The sequence below is a fragment of the Somniosus microcephalus genome, chromosome 34, assembly GCF_052327205.1.
Source record: "Somniosus microcephalus isolate GS21.2 chromosome 34, FLI_Smic_1.0, whole genome shotgun sequence".
Classification (NCBI taxonomy): domain Eukaryota; kingdom Metazoa; phylum Chordata; class Chondrichthyes; order Squaliformes; family Somniosidae; genus Somniosus; species Somniosus microcephalus.
This window is the reverse complement of record NC_141020.1, coordinates 10,885,846-10,908,909: the sequence shown is the minus strand read 5'-3', so window position 1 is coordinate 10,908,909 and position 23,064 is coordinate 10,885,846. Positions and strand designations below refer to the sequence as shown.

Genomic DNA, 23,064 nt, shown 5'->3' with positions numbered 1-23,064 from the left:
AGGGTTGTAGGGCTGGAGGAGGTTACAGCTGTGGCTCAGTGGGCAGCACTCTCGCCTCTGAGTCAGAAGGTTGTGGGTTCAAGTCCCACTCCAGAGACTTGAGCACATAAATCTATGCTGACATTCCCAGTGCAGTGCTGAGGGAGCGCTGCACTGTCGGAGGTGCCGTCTTTCGGATGAGACGTTAAACCGAGGCCCCCATGTGCTCTCTCAGGTGGACGTAAAAGATCCCACAACACTATTTCAAAGAAGAGCAGGGGAGTTCTCCCCAGTGTCCTGGGGCCAATATTTATCCCTCAATCAACATCACTAAAAAACAGATGATCTGGTTATTTTCACATTGCTGTTTGTGGGACCTTGCTGTGCGCAAATTGGCTGCCGCGTTTCCCACATTACAACAGTGACGACACTCCAAAAGTACTTCATTGGCTGTAAAGCGCTTTGAGATGTCCGGTGGGCGTGAAAGGCGCTATAGAAATGTAAGTCTTTCTTTACAGAGGTAGGGAGGAGTCGAGGCCAGGGAGGGATTTGAAAACAAGGGTGAGAATTTTAAAATCGAGGCGTTGCTTAACCGGGGAGCCAATGTAGGTCAGCGAGCACAGGGGGGGGTGATGGGCGAACGGGACTCGGTGCGAGTTAGGACACGGGGGCAGACGAGTTTTGGATGGGTTCAAGTTCAGGGAAGTTGGAGAGAGCAGGAGAAACATTAAGGGGAAATAACGCGGTGCCCCTCTTAACCTTCCTTTGTACAGCGGAATGGGGACTGGATTAATTAAATTTACTGCGTGGAGGCTAATGGGCTTTTTCTTTTTAAAAATGAAAAACTTAAGGGAAAGGTAAAAGAACCCCACTCAAATACAATTGTGGTTAATTTTTCAGAATTGAGCCATTTATAATATCTATAGCCTGACAACGGATTTGGCAATAACTCATAGGATATGCTTTGTCGGTTGATGAATTACAGTTTAAAAATTATTTCCACGTGCCACTCTGCAATTAGCCTACAGCCTAAAAAGACAATCATAATGACTACTCTCCAGCAGTAATTAGCCTAATCCATCTCCATTCAGAGAAGCTCACACATAAATGTCAACCTGCGAGTTTCTGCTATCAGTTAGACAATGGATTAATGGGTATAATTTGCCGAGAACTGGTTTCACTTTGAAAAGACCAGGCCTCAGTAGACCTCTAGTGTAACTCGGGGACTTTACTTCAGATCCCACCTCCAAATCCATTGTTTCTCTCATTTTTCTTCACCACTAGAGACGACCTCACTTTTTTTTTTAAAGTTAATTTGCCAGGCACCCTCCACCCACGCCCCGCTTCTCCCCCACAGCTTGGTGGCCTACATTGGTTCCCGGTCCGGCACGGTGGCATAGTGGTTAGCACTGGTGCATAGTGGTTAGTGGTTAGCACTGTTGCCTCACAGCGCCAGGGACCCGGGTTCGAATCCGGCCTCGGGTGACTGTCTGTGTGGAGTTTGCACATTCTCCCCGTGTTTGCGTGGGTTTCCTCCGGGTGCTCCGGTTTCCTCCCACAGTCCAAAGATGTGCGGGTTAGGTTGATTGGCTATGATAAATTGACCCTTAGTGTTAGGGGGATTAAATACGTGGGGTTACGGGGATAGGGTGGGATATGTGTTGGTGTAGGGGTTACGGGGATCGGGTGGGATATGTGTCGGTGCAGGCTCGATGGGCCGAAATGGCCTCTATCTGCACTGTGGGGTTTCTGTGATTTTAATATTATCATCCTTGTTTTCAAATCCCTCTAGGGCCTCACCGCCCCCCCCTCCCTATCTCTGTACAACCTCCTCCAGCCCACACAATCCTCCGAGATCTCTGCGCTCCTCCAATTCTGCCCTCTTGCGCATCCCCGATTTTAATCGCTCCGCCATTTTCGGCCGTGCCGTCAGCTGCCTGGGTCCTGAGCTCTGGAATTCCCTCCCTAAACCTCTCTGCCTCTCTCTCCTCCTTTAAGACGCTCCTTAAAACCGACCTCTCTGACCAGGTTTGGTCACCTGACCTAATATAATCGTCAGCTCTGTTGTTATTTCAGATTTCCAGCATCCGCAGTATTTTGCTATTAAATCAGATTATCTGGTCGTTATCACATTGCTGTTTGTGGGAGCTTGCTGTGTCCAAATTGATTGCCGCGTTTCCTATATTACAACAGTGACTACATTTCAAAAAAGTACCTCACTGGCTGTAAAGTGCCGCGTTTGTGAAAGGCGCTATATAAATGCAAGTTCTTTCTTTAAATGATGAGGACCTGATCAGGGTGTCGGGGTTTAACATCTAAACTAATATTCGGCACTCTGACAGTGCAGCACTCCCTCAGGTTCTCCTCATCTCCCCCTCTGGTTCTTTTGCCAATCACCATAAATCTGTGTCCTCTGGTTACCGACCCTTCTGCCAGTGGAAACAGTTTCTCCCTATTTACTCTATCAAAATCCTTCGTAATTTTGAACGCCTCTATTAAATCTGCCCTTAACCTTCCCTGCTCTAAGGAGAACAATTCCAACTTCCCCGGTCTCTTCACATTGCTGAAGTCCCTCATCCCTGGTACCATTCTAGCAAACTCTGCACCCTCTCCAAGGCCTTGACATCCTTCCTAAAGTGTGGTGCCCAGAATTGGACCTCTGTTTACAGAGTTGGACACACCGCAGGTACAGGTTGGACAGGAAGAAAGGGAATGGGTGACCAACAGGCGGAGTACTAGGCGCAGGCAGGTAGTGCAGGGGTCCCCTGTGGACATTCCCCTCTCAAACAGATAATCCACTTTGAGTGCTGTTGGGGGGGATGGCTTATCAGAGGAAAGCAGCAGCAGCCAACTTCCTGGCACCAGGGGTGGCTCTGCTGCACAGCACGGGAGGAAAAAGAGTGGGAGAGCTATAGTAATAGGGGATTCTATTGTAAGGGGAATAGATAGGCATTTCTGCGGCAGCAAACGAGACTCCAGGATGGTGTGTTGCCTCCCTGGTGCAAGGGTCAAGGATGTCTCAGAGCGGCTGCAGAACATCTTGGAAGGGGAGGGTGAACAGCCAGTTGTCGTGGTGCATATAGGCACCAACGATATAGGTAAAAAGCGGGATGAGGTCCTAAAAGCGGAATATAGGGAGTTAGGAGGTAAATTAAAAAATAGGACCTCAAAGGTAGTAATCTCAGGATTGCTACCAGTGCCACGTGCTAGTCAGAGTAGGAATAAAAGGATATTTCAGATGAATACGTGGCTAGAGGAATGGTGCAAGGGGGAGGGATTCAAGTTCCTGGGACATTGGAACCGGTTCTGGGGGAGGTGGGACCAGTTCAAACCAGACGGTTTGCACCTGGGCAGGGCTGGAACCGATGTCCTAGGGGGAGTGTTTGCTAGTGCTCTGGGGGAGGGTTTAAACTAAAATGGCAGGGGGTTGGGAACCTGAGCAGGGAGACAGAGGAAAGGGAAACAAGGATAAAAGCAAAAGATAGGAAGGAGAAAAACAAAAGTGGCAGTCAGAGAAAACAACGGTTTAAATCAAACGTGGCCACAGTAAATAATAATTCTAATAGGTCTAAGAGCGTTAAAAAAACAAGCCTGAAGGCTTTGTGTCTTAATGCGAGGAGCATTCGTAATAAGGTGGATGAATTAGCTGCGCAAATAGAGGTAAACGAATATGATTTGGTTGGGATTACGGAAACGTGGCTCAAGGATGGCCAAGGCTGGGAACTCAACATCCAGGGGTATTCGATATTCAGGAAAGATAGGCAAAAAGGAAAGGGAGGTGGGGTAGCATTACTGGTTAAAGAAGGGATTAACACAATTGTAATGAAGGATATTAGCTCTGATGATGTGGAATCTGTATGGGTAGAATTGAGAAATACTAAGAGGAAGAAAATGTTAGTGGGAGTGGTATATAGACCTCCAAACAGTAAGGCGGAGGTTGGGGATGGCATTAAAAGGGAAATTAAAGAAGCGTGCAATAAGGGCACAGCAGTCATCATGGGTGACTTTAATCTACATATAGATTGGGCTAACCAAATTAGTAACAATACTGTGGAGGGGGAATTCCTGGAGTGTTTACGGGATGGTTTCCTGGACCAATATGTCGAGGAACCAACCAGAGATCAGGCCATCTTAGACTGGGTATTATGTAACGAGAAAGGATTAATTAGCAATCTTGTTGTACGAGGCCCCTTGGGTTGGAGTGATCATAATATGATCGAATTCTTCATTAAGATAGAGAATGAAGTAGTTGACTCAGAGACTAGGGTCCTCAATTTAAATAAAGGAAACTACGATGGTCTGAGGAGCGAGTTGGGTAGGATTGATTGGGGAATGTCACTCAAAGGGTTGACGGTGGATAGGCAATGGCAAACATTCAAAGACCGAATGGATGAACTACAGAATTTGTTCATCCCAGTTTGGCATAAAAAGAAAACAAAAAAGGTGACTCAACCGTGGCTAACAAGGGAAATTAGGGATTAATTAAGAAAGGGAAAATAGAATATGAGAGTAAGCTTGCAGGGAACATAAAAACTGACTGTAAAAGCTTTTATAGATATGTGAAGAGAAAAAGATTGGTCCCTTGCAGTCAGAATCAGGGGAATTTATAATGGGGAACAAAGAAATGGCAGACCAACTAAATACATATTTTGGTTCTGTCTTCACAAAGGAGGACACAAATAACCTCCCAGAGATGCTGGGGAACATAGGGTCTGATGAAAGGGTGGAATTGAAAGAAATCAGTATTTGTAGGGAAATGGTGTTAGGAAAATTGATGGGACTGAAGGCCAATAAATCCCCAGGGCCTGATAATCTACATCCTAGGGTACTTAAGGAAGTGGCCCTAGAAATAGTAGATGCATTGCTGGTCATCTTCCAGAACTCGATAGACTCTGGAACAGTACCCATGGATTGGAGGGTAGCTAATGTTACCCTACTATTCAAAAAAGGTGGTAGAGAAAAAGCGGGGAATTATAGACCGGTAAGCCTGACATCGGTAGTGGGGAAAATGCTAGAGTCCATTATAAAAGATGTAATAGCAGAGCACTTGGAAAGCAGTGACAGGATCGGACAAAGTCAACATGGATTTACAAAAGGTAAATCATGCTTGACTAATCTACTGGAATTTTTTGAGGATGTAACTGGTAAAATAGATAAGGGAGAACCAGTGGATGTGATGTATTTGGACTTTCAGAAGGCTTTCGATAAGGTCCCGCATAAGAGATTAGCGTGCAAAATTAAGGCACATGGGATTGGGGGCAAGGTATTGACTTGGATAGAGAACTGGTTGGTGGACAGAAAGCAAAGAGTTGGAATAAACGGGTCGTTTTCCGAGTGGCAGGCAGTGACTAGTGGGGTACCGCAAGGATCGGTCCTAGGACCCCAGCTGTTCACAATATATATTAATGATCTGGACAAGGGAATTGGATGTAATATCTCCAAATTTGCAGACGACACAAAGCTGGGTGGGAGGGTATGCTGTGAAGAGGATGTCGTGAAACTCCAGTATGATTTGGACAGGTTGGGTGATTGGGCAGAAACATGGCAAATGCACTATAATGTGGATAAATGTGAGGTTATCCACTTTGGTGGCAAAAACAGGAAGGCAGATTATTTTTTGAATGGCAATAGATTGGGAGAAGGGGAAGTGCAAAGAGACCTGGGTGTTCTTGTGCACCAGTCGCTGAAGGTAAGCATGCAGGTGCAGCAGGCGGTTAAGAAGGCAAATGGTATGTTGGCCTTCGTAGCAAGAGGGTTCGAGTACAGGAACAAGGATGTCTTGCTGCAGTTGTACAACTCCAGCTGAGGCCTAACCAGTGACTTACAAATGGTTTAGCATAATATTTTTGTTTCTGTTTAATTGCCCATCAGGGGAAGTGTCTTGAGGAGATGTTTCACCTAACGGTGTGAGGGAGCTGTATTAACACCAGGAGAGATACAGGCCCTGAAATGCTTGGGTCACGATCCTGGCACCCAAGGATGCCCTCCAGCACTGGTCCCTGCTGGGGTGGAGTCAGCTGGAGGGCACCACACCAGCATGGGTCAGGCAGGACACAAGTGCCACTTCAGGTATGTCTCTGGTAGCTGCCCACCCATGGGGAGAGGAGCATTGCCAGGTCGCCCCCACCAATGGTTCTATCGCCCCCCGAGTAAGTAGGCTGATCGGCAATGCTTTTGGAAAATAAATTTTAAATTCTCAGGAGGCCACACTCCTTTCCTGGCCTACAACCTCTTGCCTGCCCCAGAACCCTTTGCCTTGCCCAGAACCCCTTGTCTGGCCCGGAACCCCTTGCCCGGCCCGGAACCCCTTGCCCAGCCTAGAACCCTTGCCTGGCCTAGAACCCCTTGCCTGGCCTAGAACCCCTTGCCTGGCCTAGAACCCCTTGCCTGCCCCAGAACCCTTTGCGTTGCCCGGAACCCCTTGCCTGGCCCAGAACCCTTTGCCCGGCCCGGAACCCCTTGCCCGGCCTAGAACCCTTGCCTGGCCTAGAACCCCTTGCCTGGCCTAGAACCCCTTGCCTGGCCTAGAACCCTTGCCTGGCCTAGAACCCTTGCCTGGCCTAGAACCCTTGCCTGGCCTAGAACCCCTTGCCTGGCCTAGAAACCCTTGCCTGGCCTGAACCCTTGCCTGGCCTAGAACCCCTTGCCTGGCCTAGAACCCCTTGCCTGGCCTAGAACCCCTTGCCTGGCCTAGAACCCTTGCCTGGCCCAGAACCCCTTGCCTGGCCTAGACCCCTCTGGTGGGTCCTACAAATCTCCTTGAGCAGTCAGTAACCCTCTATTCACTCAGCATACCGGCTCCTGCTACTAGGCAGGGGAGTTATCCCCGGTGTCCTGGCCAATAGTTATCCCTCAACTAACATAAACAAATGTAAGAAGTCACACAACACCAGGTTATAGTCCAACAGTTTTATCTGAAATCACAAGCCTAGGTGTGATAAATGGCAGTTAGAAAGATTACCTGTAATCATCTGGCATTATTCTCTGACTATATAATCTGTGTCTATAGGCATCTCTCCACTTCACCTGACGAAGGAGCAGCGCTCCGAAAGCTTGTGATTTCAAATAAAACTGTTGGACTATAACCTGGTGTTGTGTGACTTCTTACATTTGTCCACCCAGTCCAACACCGGCATCTCCACACCAACATAAACAAAAACAGATTATCTGGTCATTATCACATTGCTGTTTGTGGGAGCTTGCTGTGCGCAAATTGGCTGCCACGTTTCCCACATTATAACAGTGACTCCACTTCAAAAAGTACTTCATTGGCTGTAAAGCACTTTGAGGCGTCCGGTGGTCGTGAAAGGCGCTATAGAAATGCAAGTCTTTCTTAAGCCTGATACGCTTCCCACCTGAGGAGCAGGTGTCTTGCTCCTGGCTCTGCCCCTTAGCCGCCATTTGCCGTGCAAGGGGTGGGTGAAAGTTCCTCCTCATACAGGGCAAGGAGGAAACTCCCAGGTAAATGGTCAACGTTTTGTTGGAGGGTTGCACCGGTCCCCATGGAATGTTGGCCCCATAGTCAATAACGCAAGGTGACAGGAGCTACTGTCCTGAAAGTGCGAGTGAGCGGCACTGACATCAGTGGACGATAAGTCTAATGTAGGATGGGAGGCTAAATATTCTGCAACTTTCCTTTGTTTTACTTCGGGGGCAGGGAGAATTCTCTTCACTTTTCTTCGGGAGATCACAGAGAATTATATAGAATTTACAGCACAGAAACAGGCCATTCGGCCCAACCGGTCCGTGCCGGTGTTTATGCTCCACACCAGCCTCCTCCCACCCCTCTTCATCTCACCCCATCACCATATCCTTCTATTCCTTTCTCCCTCGTGTGTTTATCCAGCTTCCCCTTAAATGCATCGATACTATTCGCCTCAACCACTCCCTGTGGTAGCGAGTTCCACATTCTCACCACTCTCTGGGTAAAGAAGTTTCTCCTGAATTCCCTGTTGGATTTATCAGTGACTATCTTCTATTTGTGGCCCCTAGTTCTGGTCTCGCACTCAAGTGGAAACAACTTCTCTACGTCTACCCCTATCAAACTCTGTTAGAATTTTAAAGACCTCTATTGGGTCTCCCCTCGGCCTTCTCTTTTCCAGAGTAAAGAGCCCCAGCCTGCTCAGCCTTTCCTGATATTTATAACCTCTCAGTTCCAGTATCATCCTTGTAAATCTCTTTTGCACCCTCTCCAGTGCCTCTGCATCCTTTTTATAATATGAAGACCAGAAATGTGCACAGTACTCCAAGTAACCAGGGTTCTATACGAGATTAAATGGTTTGAGTCTATGAAAGGAGCGGGGCTTGATGGACCTAATACCATTTCTTGTTTGATGCTTCCTGATGTTCTTTTAACAGTAGTTTTCCCTTTCGTGTCAGCCGTGGTTCAGTGGGTAGCACCCGTGCCTCTGAGTCAGAAGGTTGTGGGTTCAAGTCCTACTCCAGAGACTTGAGCACAAAAATCTAGGTTGACACTCCCAGTGCAGCGCTGAGGGAGCGCCGCACTGTCGGAGGTGCTGTCTTTCGGATGAGACGTTAAACCTCGTCTGCCCTCTCAGGTGGGTGTAAAAGATCCCGTGGCACTGTTTCGAAGAAGAGCAGGGGAGTTCTCCCCGGTGTCCTGGCCAATATTTATCCCTCAATCAACATCACTAAAACAGATTATGTGGTCATTATCACATTGCTGTTTATGGGAGCTTGCTGTGTGCAAATTGGCTGCCGTGTTTCCTACATTACAACAGGCCTGTATTCACTAGAGTTTAGAAGAATGAGAGGGGATCTCGTGGAAACGTATAAAATTCTGACCGGGCTAGACAGACTTGATGCAGGGAGGATGTTTCCCCTGGCTGGGGGGTCCAGAACGAGGGGTCACAGTCTCAGGATACAGGGTAGGACATTTAGGACTGAGATGAGGAGAAATTTCTTCACTCAGAGGGTGGTGAACCTGTGGAATTCTCTACCACAGAAGGCTGTGGAGGCCAAGTCACTGAATATATTTAAGAAGGCGATAGATAGATTTCTAGACGCAAAAGGCGTCAAGAGGTATGGGGAGAGAGTGGGGATATGGTATTGAGATAGAGGATCAGCCATGATCATATTGAATGGCGGACCAGGCTCGAAGGGCCGAATGGCCGACTCCTGCTCCTATTTTTCGATGACTACACTTCAAAAAGTACTTCATTGGCTGTAAAGCTCGTTGGGACGTCCGGTGGTCGTGAAAAGCGCTAGAGAAATGCAAGTCTTTTCTAAAGGTCTTGCTGGTGACGCTCCCTCATCTTATCAAAGCAGTTCAGGTGGAGAGGCCTCCTGTCAACATTGGCGAGAGTCTCTTTGAAAATATCTCCTTACCTGTAGGATATGTCCACCTAAGTGCTGTTCAAATAGCTCAATGGCCAAGGAAGTGGTGCTTCTCCTCTGCTGCGCGCCTATTGCTGAGAAGACAAAATGAGAGAGCATCAGTATCGAGATCGTGAACCGGGTCCTCGATTCTTATAGGCCTATTCTACAATTCTGGGCCAGTCTGTAGACTACACCTTCAATAGAAACAGAAAATGCTGAAAAACACTCAGCCGGTCAGGCAGCATCTGTGGAGAGAGAAACAGAGTTAATGTATTCAGGTCGAGGACCTTTCATCGGAACTGGGAAAAGTTGGAGATGTAACAGGTTTTTAAGCAAGTGTAGGGGCAGGGAAAGGGGGAAGAGGGGAGGAAAGAACAAAAGGGAAGGTCTGTGATAGGGTGGGAGGCAGGAGAGATTAAAGGACAAAAGGAGATGGTAATGGGACAAGTAAAGAAACAAAAGGTGGGTCTAGAGGAGGTGTAAATGGGAATGGCAGAATCATTAACAGCTACCATGTGAAACAAAAATAGGGGCAGGGGTTATAATCTGAACTTGTTGAACTCCATGTTGAGCCCTGAAGGCTGTAAAGTGCCTAATGGAAAGATGAGGTGCTGCTCCTCGAGCTTACATTGGGACAGTGTAAGAGGCCGAGGACCGAGAGGTCAGAGTGGGAGTGGAGCGGGGAATTAAAGTGACAGGTGATCGGAAGCTCGGGGTCACGCTTGCAGACTTGTTTTTCGTAGCGGTTTGTTACAACTGAGTGACTCGCTGGGCTGTTTCAGAGGGCAGTTAAAGGTCAACCACATTGCTGTGGGTCTGGAGTCACATGTAGGCCAGACCGGGTAAAGGTGGCAGATTTCCTTCCTTAAAAGACATTAGTGAACCAGATGGGTTTTTACAACAATCCGATAGCTTCATGGTCACCATTACTGATAATAGCTTTTTATTCTAAGATTTATTTAATTAACTGAATTTAAATTCCCCGGCTGCCATGGTGGGATTTGAACTCATATCTCTGGGATCATTAATCCAGGTCTCTGGATTACTAGTCCAGTAACATAACCACCATGCTACCGTTTCCAGGCTGAACAGTGGTGTTCCGCGGTCACCCAATCTGCATTTGGTCTCCTCTACACCGCTGTACATCTTAACTGACAAACTAGAATAGGAAAATACCAATAAATAATTACGGTCTTGCCCCAGACATACAGGATGCCATGGTCTGTTGTTGACAGTCATTTTCCTGTGGTCTTCCCCACAGTATTGGCTCAGTTGGTAGAATTTTGGCCCCTAGGTCAGCAGGTCTAAGCCCCACCTTGGGGATTGACCTCATGATCTCGGGTGACACTCAAGGAGGTGCTGCATTGTCGAAGGTGCTGTCCGTGAGATGAGGTGTTAAAAACAAAGCTTGTCCAACTGCGGGTTGGAGTAGGGCCTGCCGGGAGGGGGTCATCTCACATGACCTCTCACCTCCAGCCCCGCCCCACCACGCTCCCGCCATTGGTCGCCCGACACACTCATCCTCTCGGCGCCCCGCCATTCTCACGGGCAACTGGAAAGCGAACAGGCTCTTCGTAACCCGACTGGATGGCTCTTGACCCGTCAGTCACACGGCCCTTTCTCCGCCTCCCCATCTCCAATATTTTTAGGTGTTCAAAAAGAAAGAAAAAAACGCACAATTTCTTTTAATTCCCCAATCATTTGACTCCCGGCTGCTCACAGCAGTGTCCTGGAGAGCAATGGAGACTCCAGGGCAATCCAGGAGAGTTGGCAGCACTGCGAAGGAGGAAGTCGGTCGGTTGGTATCCTGGAGGAATGAGATCAAACGGTCTGAAGGGCAACTTTATCAGAAAGCAACTTGCGATCTATTCATTTCAAAAAAATGCGCCCCAACATCTTTAATCATTTAATTTTGTTCCCCCGGCGCCCAGCGCGGAGTTTCTCTCAGGCAGCCATTTTGTCTGAAACCAGGCCGTTTTGTCGCTTATTCCAGGTCCCATGTTGTGTCCCATTGCCGTTGCCACGGTGAGCATGGGACGGGGTTGGGGTGGGGGAGGAAGGAATCAAGGCTAAATGACAAAATGTCACCTCGCGCAACCTAAACACCAAAGAGCAGACAGCGGCTCCCAGCCGAAGGCCGGCCTGCGAACTTAAAAAAAATCCACTTATAAATAAATAAAGGGGGGAAAATTCGGTTGCTTTGTGCCTCCCGTTAGCGGCCTAAGAGGGCACTAACGGGGCGCAAAGCAACTCGCGCCTGGGCGCGGCGCTGCCAACGCCTCCCGCGAAATTCAGCGGGAGGTTAGCGGTGGCGGTAACCGTTAGCGCCCCGCGGCGCTGCACCGCCGGCGATGACGTCATCGGCGTGAGCAGCGCCCCTGCCGCGATCTTCGGTAGCGCCCCTTGACTTACCGCCGGACGCTATGTCCGACGGGGTCAGGGGGAGGCCTACCTGCGGCCGGGGCGGCGCTACTTGAAGGCAAGGTGCCGGGCGGCCATTCTTGTTGCTGGCTGCCTGCCAGCACCTGCCTCCGCTCCCGTCCCCGGCATCCTGAGCACCCCCCCCCCACCCCCACCCCCCCACCCTGCGGAGTGCCGGCTGCGCTCCATGAGCCCGGCACTTCTCCTGAGTGCTGGGCTCTTTTGCCGGCACTCCCGAACCCTGGTGGTCCAGCTGGGCCTCGGATCGCGCTGCGTACGGCCCCTCCCCTTTAAGAAGGGGAGGAAGGCCTGCAATACCGCGGTACGTAGCGCCGCAATATTCCCTCGCAGCGCCCCAAGAGGGAGGCGGGGCGCTTCCAGTAGCACCCCGCTTCCCTCTTGGGTCGCTACCACTCAATTGCGGCCGCGGGGGCAGTGCCCCGGTAAAGTTAGCGCCCCAAAGAGGGCGCCACTCAATTTGTCCCCCAAATTTAGAATTTTGAAGATTCTAGAAATTTAGAAGATTGAGAGGGGATCTCATCGAAACCTATAAAATTCTGTCAGGTCTGGACAGACTAGATGCAGGAAGGATGTTTCTGATGGCCGGGGAGTCCAGAACCAGGGGTCATAGTCTAAGGATAAGGGGTAAGCCATTTAGGACTGAAATGAGGAGGAATTTCTTCACCCAGAGAGTGGTGAACCTGTGGAATTCTCTACCACAGAGGGCGGTGGAGGCCAGTTCATTAAGTATATTCAAGAAAGAGTTGGATATATTTCTTAAGGCTAAAGGGATCAAGGGATATGGGGAGAAGGCAGGGACAGGGTACTGAATTTGGATGATCAGCCATGATCTCATTGAATGGCGGAGCAGGCTCGAAGGGCCGAATGGCCTACTCCTGCTCCTATCTTCTATGTTTCTATGTTTAATACTTTTAAAACATCAAACACTTAAGTACAAGGCTTTTGTGAAGTCCAATAGAAATTTTGGTACTTTTACAGGCCATTCAGCCCATGGTTCCCTGTGCTACCCAGCTCCCCAAATAGAGTTATCCAATCTGCTCATATTTCCTTTGCTTTTCCTCCCACACACCCTTTAACAACTTTTCCCCAGTGATTATCTGATTCCCTCTTAGACACCGCGATTCGCTCGGCTTTGATAGCTACTTGTCGGAATGGATTCCGAACAGGCCGGGGCTCTTTTCTCCAGAGCAGAGAAGGCCGAGGGGGGTGACCTGATCGAGGTCTTCACAATTATGAAAGGGGTTGGATAGGGTAGACGTAGAGAAGATGTTCCCGCTTGTGGGCGAGACCAGAACTAGGGGGCCATCAATATAAGATGGTCACTAATAAATCCAAGAGGGAATTCAGGAGAAACTTCTTCACCCAGAGAGCAGTGAGAATGTGGGACTCGCTACCGCAGGGAGTGGTTGAGGCGAATGGCGTAGATGCATTTAAGGGGAGGCTAGATAAACACACGAGGGAGAAAGGGATAGAGGGATATGTGAAATGAAGAGGGTGTGGGAGGAGGCTCGTGTGGAGCATAAACACCAGCATGGCCGAATGTCCTGTTTCTGTGCTGTAAATACGATGAAACCACACCCTTCCACTCGCAGATCCACTGCTAACCCTCAGTTCGTGTCACCTACCTTCTTAAAAAAAAAAGGCAAGGAACCAAACAGCTGCACTTCGCCCAAGTGGTCAATTTTCAGGGGTGAGCCAGCGAGGGGCTATTCGACCAAGGAGGGCATCGCGGCTGAATCCGAAACTGTGCTCAAACGACACACACACACACACACACACACACACACACACACACAGACACACACGCACAGACACACACGCACAGACACACACACACACACGCACACATATTTCCCAGAGGATAGTGATTAGGAACAGGGACCCTATCCCAGGCGAGGCTAATTGTACCATCTGCACTGGCCAATTAACTCAGCACAGACTGGGAGTTTAACCAGGGATATTCTGGTCTGTATGCAATCACCAGCTGAGCCATCAGGGACGCTGCTCTTCAAACCGTTCACTGGAGATGGGAGCTTCATCATAAGCCAGTTCATTACAGCAGGGTTTTACTGTAATTGCTCAGTTTTAGAAACCTTACTGGCAATCTCTGTCTCTATCCCTTTTCTGAAAGTCTAGGATTAAGGTAAGGTCTTTGGTACCTTAACGCATGCACTTTCCAACCAGAATCACTGGATGGTGATCAGGAGCAAGGAACCCTGGCTGACTATTTCCTCCCTTCCCAGCTCTGAGCCCTACTGCAGTGTCTCCAACTGAGGTCATCTCACTCCGGGCGGATCCTGGCACCTGAGCAGCACGTTTAACGAGAAGCAAAGTGTTACTTAGTATCATTAACTAATGGTTATGACAACTGCCCACGGGCACCTCATGCTGTGCCTCAGGATTGGAAGGCAAGAACGAAAAGAAGAACGAAAGGATGGAAGGAAGCAAGAAAGAAAGAAAGAAACACAGAAAGAAAAAAAGAAACAAAGATGAAAGAATGAAAGAAGGAAGGAGAAAGGAAGAAGAAGAAAGAAAAGAAAGGAGAAAGGAAGAAAGGAAGAAAGAACGAACATGCATTTATATAGCACCTTTCGCGATCTCAGGGCGTTCCAAAGATTCAATATGCAGCCAATGGTTCCCTACCCACTCATGGTCCACTATCCTGTTTGTACACGTGGGGATGTCAGGAACAATTACACGGCCCCTGACCTTTAGCCTTACATCCCCTCCCTCACCTGCAGTCTGCCAACCTTGTACATTCTTGCAGCCCCCCACCCTTGGTCCCACCATTCCTGGCAGGGCCGTTAGCCCCACCGTCACCCCTCTCTGGATCTCCCCTCGGTGAGCCCAGGGAGAGCTGCAACCGAACTCTGCCTTCTCAAAAAACCCATCCTTTCGAACAAGCTATCGGTCACCTCTTCCAATTCTCGTGCCATGGCTCCGTGTCCACTACTTTATTGCTTTAATCTTTCTTCTTCTCTTCTGCCTTCCTCCCCACCCCTCCTCACCAACCCCCCACCCCCGCCAATGGAAAACACATTGTGGATTATCTACATTGTAAAAATGCAAGCAGAACTTGCCGTTATACATGTTCGGACTCTATAATGCGATGCCCCACACAGTTGAATAGCCAGCTGGCACACACTGTCTGGGATGACTTAGATGAGGCAAAAGCCCAGCGTCATACGCAAAAGAGGAATTAAAAGTGGCGGAAGCAATCAGAACACCTAACGTTGACAGACTGGCCTCACGTTGCAGCTTGATATGCCGGTGATATGTGCTACAGTTCTGAATCATAGCTCTGGGCCACTGCAGAGAACGTGCTTTGAAAGCTCGAGCAGCTGACGCTGGTTGAATATTCTCAACAACTAACTAAACAAACAAACATCGTGTATCCCAGTCACGCTCCAGTGATTGATTGACTGGCAGGTCTCAGTGGAAACACAGTTGTGGAAAAACTCTGGTTTCCTCACAGCGCCGAACCGAATAAACCGAACATCAAGCTGATTTCTCTCCAGGTTCGGGTCTGTGTATTCGGGGATTTTTATTTCAATCTCTTAAATGAGTCGTTGATTTTTGGCCAGACGAAAATCCCTCCATGGTCCTCGCCCCCTCCCTATTTCTGTAACCTCCTCCAGCCCTACAGTCCTCCGAGATCTCTGCGCGCCTCTAATTCTGCCCTCTTGAGCGTCCCCCGATTTTCTTCACTCCACCATTGGCGGCTGTGCCTTCAGCTGTCTGGGCCCCAAGCTCTGGAATTACCTCCCGAAGCCGCTCCGCCCCTCTCTCCTCCTTTAAAACGCTCCTTAAGACTTACTTCTTTGACCAAGCCCTGTCCCAATATCTCCTTATGTGGCTCGGTGTCAATTGTTTTTCCCGATAACGCTGCTGTGAGGCGCCTTGGGACGTTTTACTACATTAAAGGCGCTCTATAAATGCAAGTTGTTGTTGTCCAAAACACACGCATAATGCCAGCAGAAGTCATTGGTACAATCATCAGGGTTGGCGGATTTCACCTCCCCTCCCCCCCGCCTCTCCCTGGCCCAGGGAACGCTCAGGCCAGTGGCTGAGCCTGACTTTACTGTCCTGAGTAAGATCAGCGAACTCAGCACAGACCAGGAGTCAATGCATAATCCGTCTGCTGTTTGTGGGAGCTTGCTGTGCGCAAATTGGCTGTTGCGTTTCCCACATTACAACAGTGGCTCCACTTCAAAAAGTACTTCATTGGCTGTAAAGCGCTTTGGGACGTCCGGTGGTCGTAAAAGGCGTTAAATAAAGGCAAATCTTTTTTAATATGAATTTGAAAAGGGTGGGGGGAGGGAGAGGTAGAATTTGGATGATCAGCCATGATCCCATTAAATTAGATATATTTCTTAAGGCTAAAGGGATCAAGGGGTATGGGGTGAAGGCAGGGACAGGGTACTGAATTTGGATGATCAGCCATGATCTCATTAAATGGCGGAGCAGGCTCGAGGGGCCGAATGGCCTACTCCTGCTCCTATCTTCTATGTTTCTAAATGGCAGAACAGGCTCGAGGGGCCGAATGGCCTACTCCTGCTCCTATCCTCTATGTTTCTGTTTCCTGATGGTGAAGGTTTATCTTAACGAGGGGTGTTAATGTTGGAACGCCATCTTTTCTTTTATTAAAAAAACCAGGGATCGATGATGAGAAATTTGCCCCTTTAAATTCAGCTGCCGAGGTCTTAAGCTCCCTCCCTAAGCCTCTCCGCCTCTCGAGCCCTCTCTCCTCCTTTAAGACGCCCCTTAAAATCGACCTCTTTGACCAAGCTTCCTGTCTTAATGTCTTCTTACATGGAAAAGTAAACATTGGTGGGTTTTTCCCCCCTTCCTTTCTTCTCTGATGTTCTTATGATGGGGCTTTTCCTGTATATTGTTCCCTGCGGTCTTCCCTAAATCCTCCATCGCTTTCCCCGTCTCTTTTTCTATCATGGCAAGGGAATGCTCGGGTATTGCTCCCACTACGTTTTTTGCCGGAGAAATACAATCTCTTTAAGTTCCTCGGAGTCCACATCACGGAAGACCTCTCCTGGTCCCTCAATACCTCCTCTCTGGTGAAGAAGGCCCAGCAGCGCCTATATTCCTAAGGAGGCTGAAGGGATGTAACCTGTCACCCCTGATCCTCTCTAACTTTTACCGCTGCACAATAGAGAGCATCCTGACGAACTGTATCACAGTATGGTATGGCAGCTGTAGCTACTATGACCGGAAAGCCCTGCAGCGGGTAGTCAAAACTGCCCAACGCATTACCGGCACCCGGCTACCGACCATAGAGCACATATACCAGAAACGCTATTTACGGAGGTCACGGTCCATCATCAAAGACCCTACCCACCCCAGCCACAGTCTGTTCGCCCTCCTGCCATCTGGGAGACGCTACAGATGCATTCGCACCCGTACGACCAGATTTAGGAACAGCTTCTTTCCCAGGGCTGTCATCCTACTGAACTCCACAAATAAACTCTAAAGCCTGCACATCTGCCAATGCACTTTATTATGGTTATGTTTATGTTAATGTATTACAAGCCAAATGTATGTTGAATGTTTAAATGTCTTAATCTAAATGTACACTCTCGGGAGCCGCAAGCCTACATTTCGTTGTACTGCACTTGTGCACTAACAATGACAATAAAAGTTGATTTGATTTGATTTGATTTTGATCTGGGGACCTCCACCATCCAGCGCGTAACTGAGCCACGCAGGTCAGGACGATCCCAGCTCTGACACCCCCACCCCCACCACCCCCCCGCTCCGTGCTGAGTTCACCGGCCGCAATTGGTGGCGCTGCAGTTGCGTGCGGAGGCCCGAGCTGGTTTTCGGGTGAAGGCAGCGGAATCATTCCAAGGTTCTCACTGCTGATCGTGAGCGGCTCCTACTGGTAAAATGCCCGTGGGCGTTGATGTAAGAAAACTACTAGGCACTTGGTCTAAATGTTAAACAAAGCTTCAATCAACTGTTTTACAACATGGAGGTCTAGTTGTGTCCTTCACTAGTTCCTGTTAAGAATGTCCTGCGCAAGCTGGGCTCGTGCCCGAGTATTTATACTCTCCCTGGACAGCGCCACCCGTAGGCCATTCAGTATTATTTCATAAGTCTTTCTTTCATGAATGACTGATTCATGTCAGGCGTGACACCGAGCGAGGACAGGGCGGGGGTCTCGGAAGTAACGTTGGCCCATACAAGACTCACACACGCAAGGACTGGCCACTTGGATGTAGTACCTAAGCACGAAAGAGCTGAAAGGGTTAAAATTACGAGGGAAGGTTGCACAGACTCGACTTGCATTCCCTCGAGTATAAACGATTAAGGGGTGACCTAATTGAGGTGTTTAACAACAACAACTTGCATTTATATAGCGCCTTTAAAGTAGCAAAAACCCCCAAGGCGCTTCACAGGAGCGATTATCAAACAAAATTTGACACCGAGCCACATAAGGAGATATAAGGACAGGTGACCAAAAGCTTGGTCAAAAGGTAGGTTTTAAGATGATTAAAGGATTTGATCAGGTAGATAGAGAGAAACTGTTTCCTCTGATGGGAGAGTCCAGAGATGAAAGGGTTGTCTTATGAGGAAAGGTTGAGCAGGTTGGGCCTATACTCATTGGAGTTTAGAAGAATGAGAGGGGATCTTATTGAAACATATAAGATTCTGAGGGGGATTGACAGGGTAGATGCAGAGAGGATGTTTCCCCTCGTGGGGGAATCTAGAACTAGGGGGCATAGTTTCAGGATAAGGGGGCACCCTTTTAAAATGGAGATGAGGAGGAATTTCTTCTCCAAGAATTCTCTACCCCAGAGAGCTGTGGAGGCTGAGTCATTGAATATATTCAAGGTGGAGATAGACAGATATTTGAGCTACAGGGGAGTCGAGGGGTATGGGGAGCGAGCGGGGAAGTGGTGTTGAGGCCAAGATTGGATCAGCCATGATCTTATTGAATGGCGGAGCAGGCTCAAGGGGCGAAATGGCCCACTCCTGTTCCTGTTTCTTATGTTCTAGAACAAAGGGGCATAACCTCAAATTTAGAGCCAGGACGTTCAAGGGGGATGTCAGGAAGCACTTCTTCACAAAAAGGGTTGTGAAAATCTAGAGAACACTCTCCCCCAAAAAGCTGTTGAGGCTGGGAGCCAACTGAAAATTTCAAAACTGAGGCTGATGGATTTTTGTTGGGAAGGAGATTAAGGGATACGGAACCAAGTAGATGGCGTAAAGGTATGGATCAGCCATGATCTCATTGAATGGCGGAACAGGCTCGAGGGGCTGAATGGCCTCCTCCTGTTCCTGTGTACCAGTTGGCTGTCCCAGTATGCATCGTCAAATTTGTGAGAAGGCTGAACAAGGAATGAACCTGAGACATCGGTTGAGAGTGGGGGGCACCTGAGAGTGTCTGAAAGAACGAGGCAGCCATTTTTGCCAGAAGACAGCAGAACCTGTTAATCGTGTCTTTGCCTGTCCTTCCTCCTTCGTCCGACGTGGACACGTTCTCTCCAGAAAGTGCAACAGATAGCGGGAACGCTCGGCAAACGCGGGGTTAAATTACTGCCCTGCTTTCTCTTCCTCGAAACCCTGCAAACTTAGCAAAATCCCATCGACCTCCGTAGCCAAGTACTGAGGGCCACAAACCCTGGTGAATCTCTCCGTGCGGGAGGAGTTTGTCAAGGCCTGTTGTCCCCATGCAGTCCCCCACCCTCCCACCCACCCCCTGCCCTCCCCCCCCATCCCCTGCACCCCCCCACCCCACCCCCTGCCCCCCGCCCCCCCCCCCGGCACATGAGCTGAATGCTCATCACAACCACTGTTCAAGGCCCGTGCACCCAGCTCTGAAGAGTTCTCTGGGCTCGCCCTTTAACCTCTCTCTCTCTCTCTCTCTCTCGCTCGCAGACGCTTAACCGCAGATCCAAGAGGTGAAAGGAAGCCAGCCCTCATTCATCCCAACTATTGATCCGTTCCCAACCGGAGCGGCCGAGGTCGATATATCAGTCAGAAACACAACAGGGGTAAGGCACTGAATCTTTGATTAAATGGGTGCTCGCCTTTCCATCTGCAGGCACTCCCATTGTGAGTGAGACCCATTCATGCTGAACAGAGGGAAAACAGAATATATACTGGTTTATAGAATAGCCCAGTCAGAGCAGGCCTCGACAAAGAGTCTACAACTGACGAGATGGCCTGGCTTCTCCCATTCAGAGGCCAACAGACCCGCTGCGCTTTTCCAGAACTTTCTGTATCCATTTTAGATTTACAGCTTTTATTTTCCTTTCACCTCAGTTTTCTTTTTTTTTTAATCGTCCTTGTAATCTCTGAGAGAATTTAAAGGGGCAAAATTCTCATCATCGATCCCTGTGCTTTTTTTCAGTACAAAAGAAAAGATGGCGTTCCCACATTAACATCCCTTCTTAAGATGAACCCTCACCATCAGGACTACCTCTCCCTCTCCCCCACCTTTTTTCAAATTCATATTAAAAAAAAGAGAGAGGGGACATAATCCAGGTCTGTAAAATGCTGAGACTAGAAATAATATATACATAAGAACATAAGAAATAGGAGCAGGAATAGGCCACTTGGCCCCTCGAGCCTGCTCCGCCATTCAATAAGATCATGGCTGATCTTGGGCTCAAAGCCACTTCCCCGCCCGCTCCCCATAACCCTTCACTCCCTTATCTTGCAAAAATCTGTCTATCTCCACCTTAAATGTATTTAATGACCCAGCCTCCACGGCTCTCTGGGGCAGAGAATTCCACAGATTTACGACCCTCCGAGAGAAGAAATTCCTCCTCATCTCAGTTCTAAAAGGGCGACCCTTTATTCTGAAACTATGCCCCCGAGTTCTAGATTTCCCCACGAGGGGAAACATCCTCTCTGCATCTACCTTGTCGAGCCCCTCAGTATCTTATATGTTTCAATAAGATCACCTCTCATTCTTCTAAACTCCAATGAGTATAGGCCCAACCTGCTCAACCTTTCCTCATAAGTCAACCCCTTCATCTCAGGAATCAACCGAGTGAATCATCTCTGAACTGCCTCCAATGCAAGAGATTTTTCAGTTAGCCAAGTGCAGAAGCACAGTCCTTATACAGTATTGTGATGAAATATTCCATTCATCACTGCCTGTGACTGTGGTCGGTTTCAGTTTCATTTCCCTTCCCCCAGTTCCGTTTCCTCACCATTGTATTGTATATTGGAATGTGTTGTATGTAGGGCTCCGCCCATACCTGGCCCCTATGTAAGCAAGCTCAGTCTGGCCTCATATCCAGTACTGCAGCCCTCCGGATGGAAGATACCTCTCTCCACTACGTGTTACCTTCTAAGTTAATAAAAGCCTTGTTTTGTTTCGCTAACATCGAGTCTCGGAATTATTGAGGCACATCAAGTATATCATCAAATAGTTCCCAACAGCAACTTGAATTTATATAGCGCCTTTAAGAAAGAATGACTTGCCTTTATTTAGCGCATTTCATGACCACCTGACATCCCAAAGCGCTTTACAGCCAATGAAGTACTTTTTTTTTTGAAGTGCAGTCACTGTTGTACTGTGGGAAACGCGGCTGCCAATTTGCGCACAGCAAGCTCCCACAAACAGCAGACGGATTGTGGATTGACTCCTGGTCCGTGCTGAGTTTGCTGATCTTACTCAGGACAGTAAAGTCAGGCTCAGCCACTGGCCTGAGTGTCCCCTGGGCCAGGGAGAGGCGGGGGGGGAGGGGAGGTGGAATCCACCAACCCCGGTGATTGTCCAATGACTTCTGCTGGCGACACACCTTTGTAGCGCCTTTAATGTAGTAAAACGTCCCAAGGCGCCTCACAACAGCGTTATCGGAAAAAACATTGGACACCGAGCCACATAAGGAGATATTGGGGCAGGTGATCAAAAGCCTGGTCAAAGAAGTAAGTCTTTTAAGGAGTGTTTCAAAGGAGAAGAGAGGCGGAGAGGTTTAGGGAGGGAATTCCAGAGCTTAGGGCCCAGGCAGCTGAAGGCACCGCCGCCAATGGTGGAGCGATGACAATCAGGGATGCTCAAGAGGCCAGAATTGGAGGAGCGCCGAGATCTCGGGGGGTTTGCAGGGCTGGAGGAGGTTACAGAGATAGTGATGGACAAGGCCATGGAGTGATTTCAACACAAGGAATCGAGGTGCTGCCAGACTGGGAGCCAACACAGGTCGGCGAGCATAGGGCTGATGGATGAACGGGACTCAGTGCGAGTCAGGATACGGGCAGCAGAGTTTTGGATGAGCTCAAGTTTACGGAGGGTGGAAGATGGGAGGTCGGCCAGGAGAGAGTTGGAATAGTCGAGTCTGGAGGTAACAAAAGCACGGAGGAGGGTTTCAGCTGCTTATAAGTTGCATCAGAAGAGCCCTAGTGTAACCAGCTCTCGCTGCACGGGTCTTTCGTGGACAGTGGTGAGATCTTCCTGTTAGTTGGTCTTACAGACTCCTACAAATGTGAGAAGTCACACAACACCAGGTTATAGTCCAACAGCTGTTGGACTATAACCTGGGGTTGTGTGACTTCTCACATTTGTCCACCCCAGTCCAACACCGGCATCTCCACATCAAGACTGCTACAAGTTTACTCTGCTGCTAACACACACACACACACACACACACACAGATATGTAACGTCCGTGTGTAATTGAGACATGGACTGCAGAAGTTGGTTATAACAGGTGTTTACTGAATGGAGACAAAACTGGAACTACTATACAAAGTTACTACACAGGCTTATATACCGCGGTGGTCACTACTGGTACTGCAGTATACAGGGGCTGCAGAATATCGTTCCTTCTTCAAAGTACATACACTACAATTCCTCCCCTTTTACCTAAACAGTACATAACATTCGATTAATAATTAAATAACATATTTACAATTACGGTTGCTAGATACATTAGCTGAAGTTAAGCAATTATAAATTCAGTCTTTGAGGAGGCTTCCTGATTCTGTCTGGATAACGCCTCTTTGGGGTATCAGGTTCTTCTGGCAAAGTTGATTCGGGATCAATGTCGTTGTTTGGTTCGTCTGCTTCCAATATCACCGATTCTGAGGTAGATGCAATTGGTACTTCGGTTTCATCACCAGGTGTATCGGATCGTGGTGTGGATTTGACGTTTTCCAGTGACTCTAGAATCTGGTCAGCATGGCGTCTTACAATGCTCTCTCCAACGTCCACGGTATACATTAGAGGTCCTTGCCGTGTGCAGATCGTTCCTGTGCGGTAGTCCCGGGCCAAAACTGGTTGACCTATCTTAAAACTCCTGGTTGGCCTTTCATTCATATTCTGAAACTGCCTGTT

At 48.7% G+C, this 23,064-nt stretch overlaps 1 protein-coding gene across 3 annotated transcripts in view; it reads right to left on the bottom strand.

Moving 5' to 3' along the window:
• LOC147096759 (neuronal PAS domain-containing protein 3-like) overlaps positions 1–23,064 on the bottom strand; it is a 448,957-nt gene that overhangs the window by 184,466 nt on the left and 241,427 nt on the right. For all 3 annotated transcript variants that reach the window (XM_085973376.1, XM_085973378.1, XM_085973377.1), the window contains exon 4: positions 9,328–9,410. In XM_085973376.1, coding sequence (XP_085829502.1) covers positions 9,328–9,410 — 83 coding nt within the window. The remainder of the gene's footprint in view (positions 1–9,327; positions 9,411–23,064) is intronic.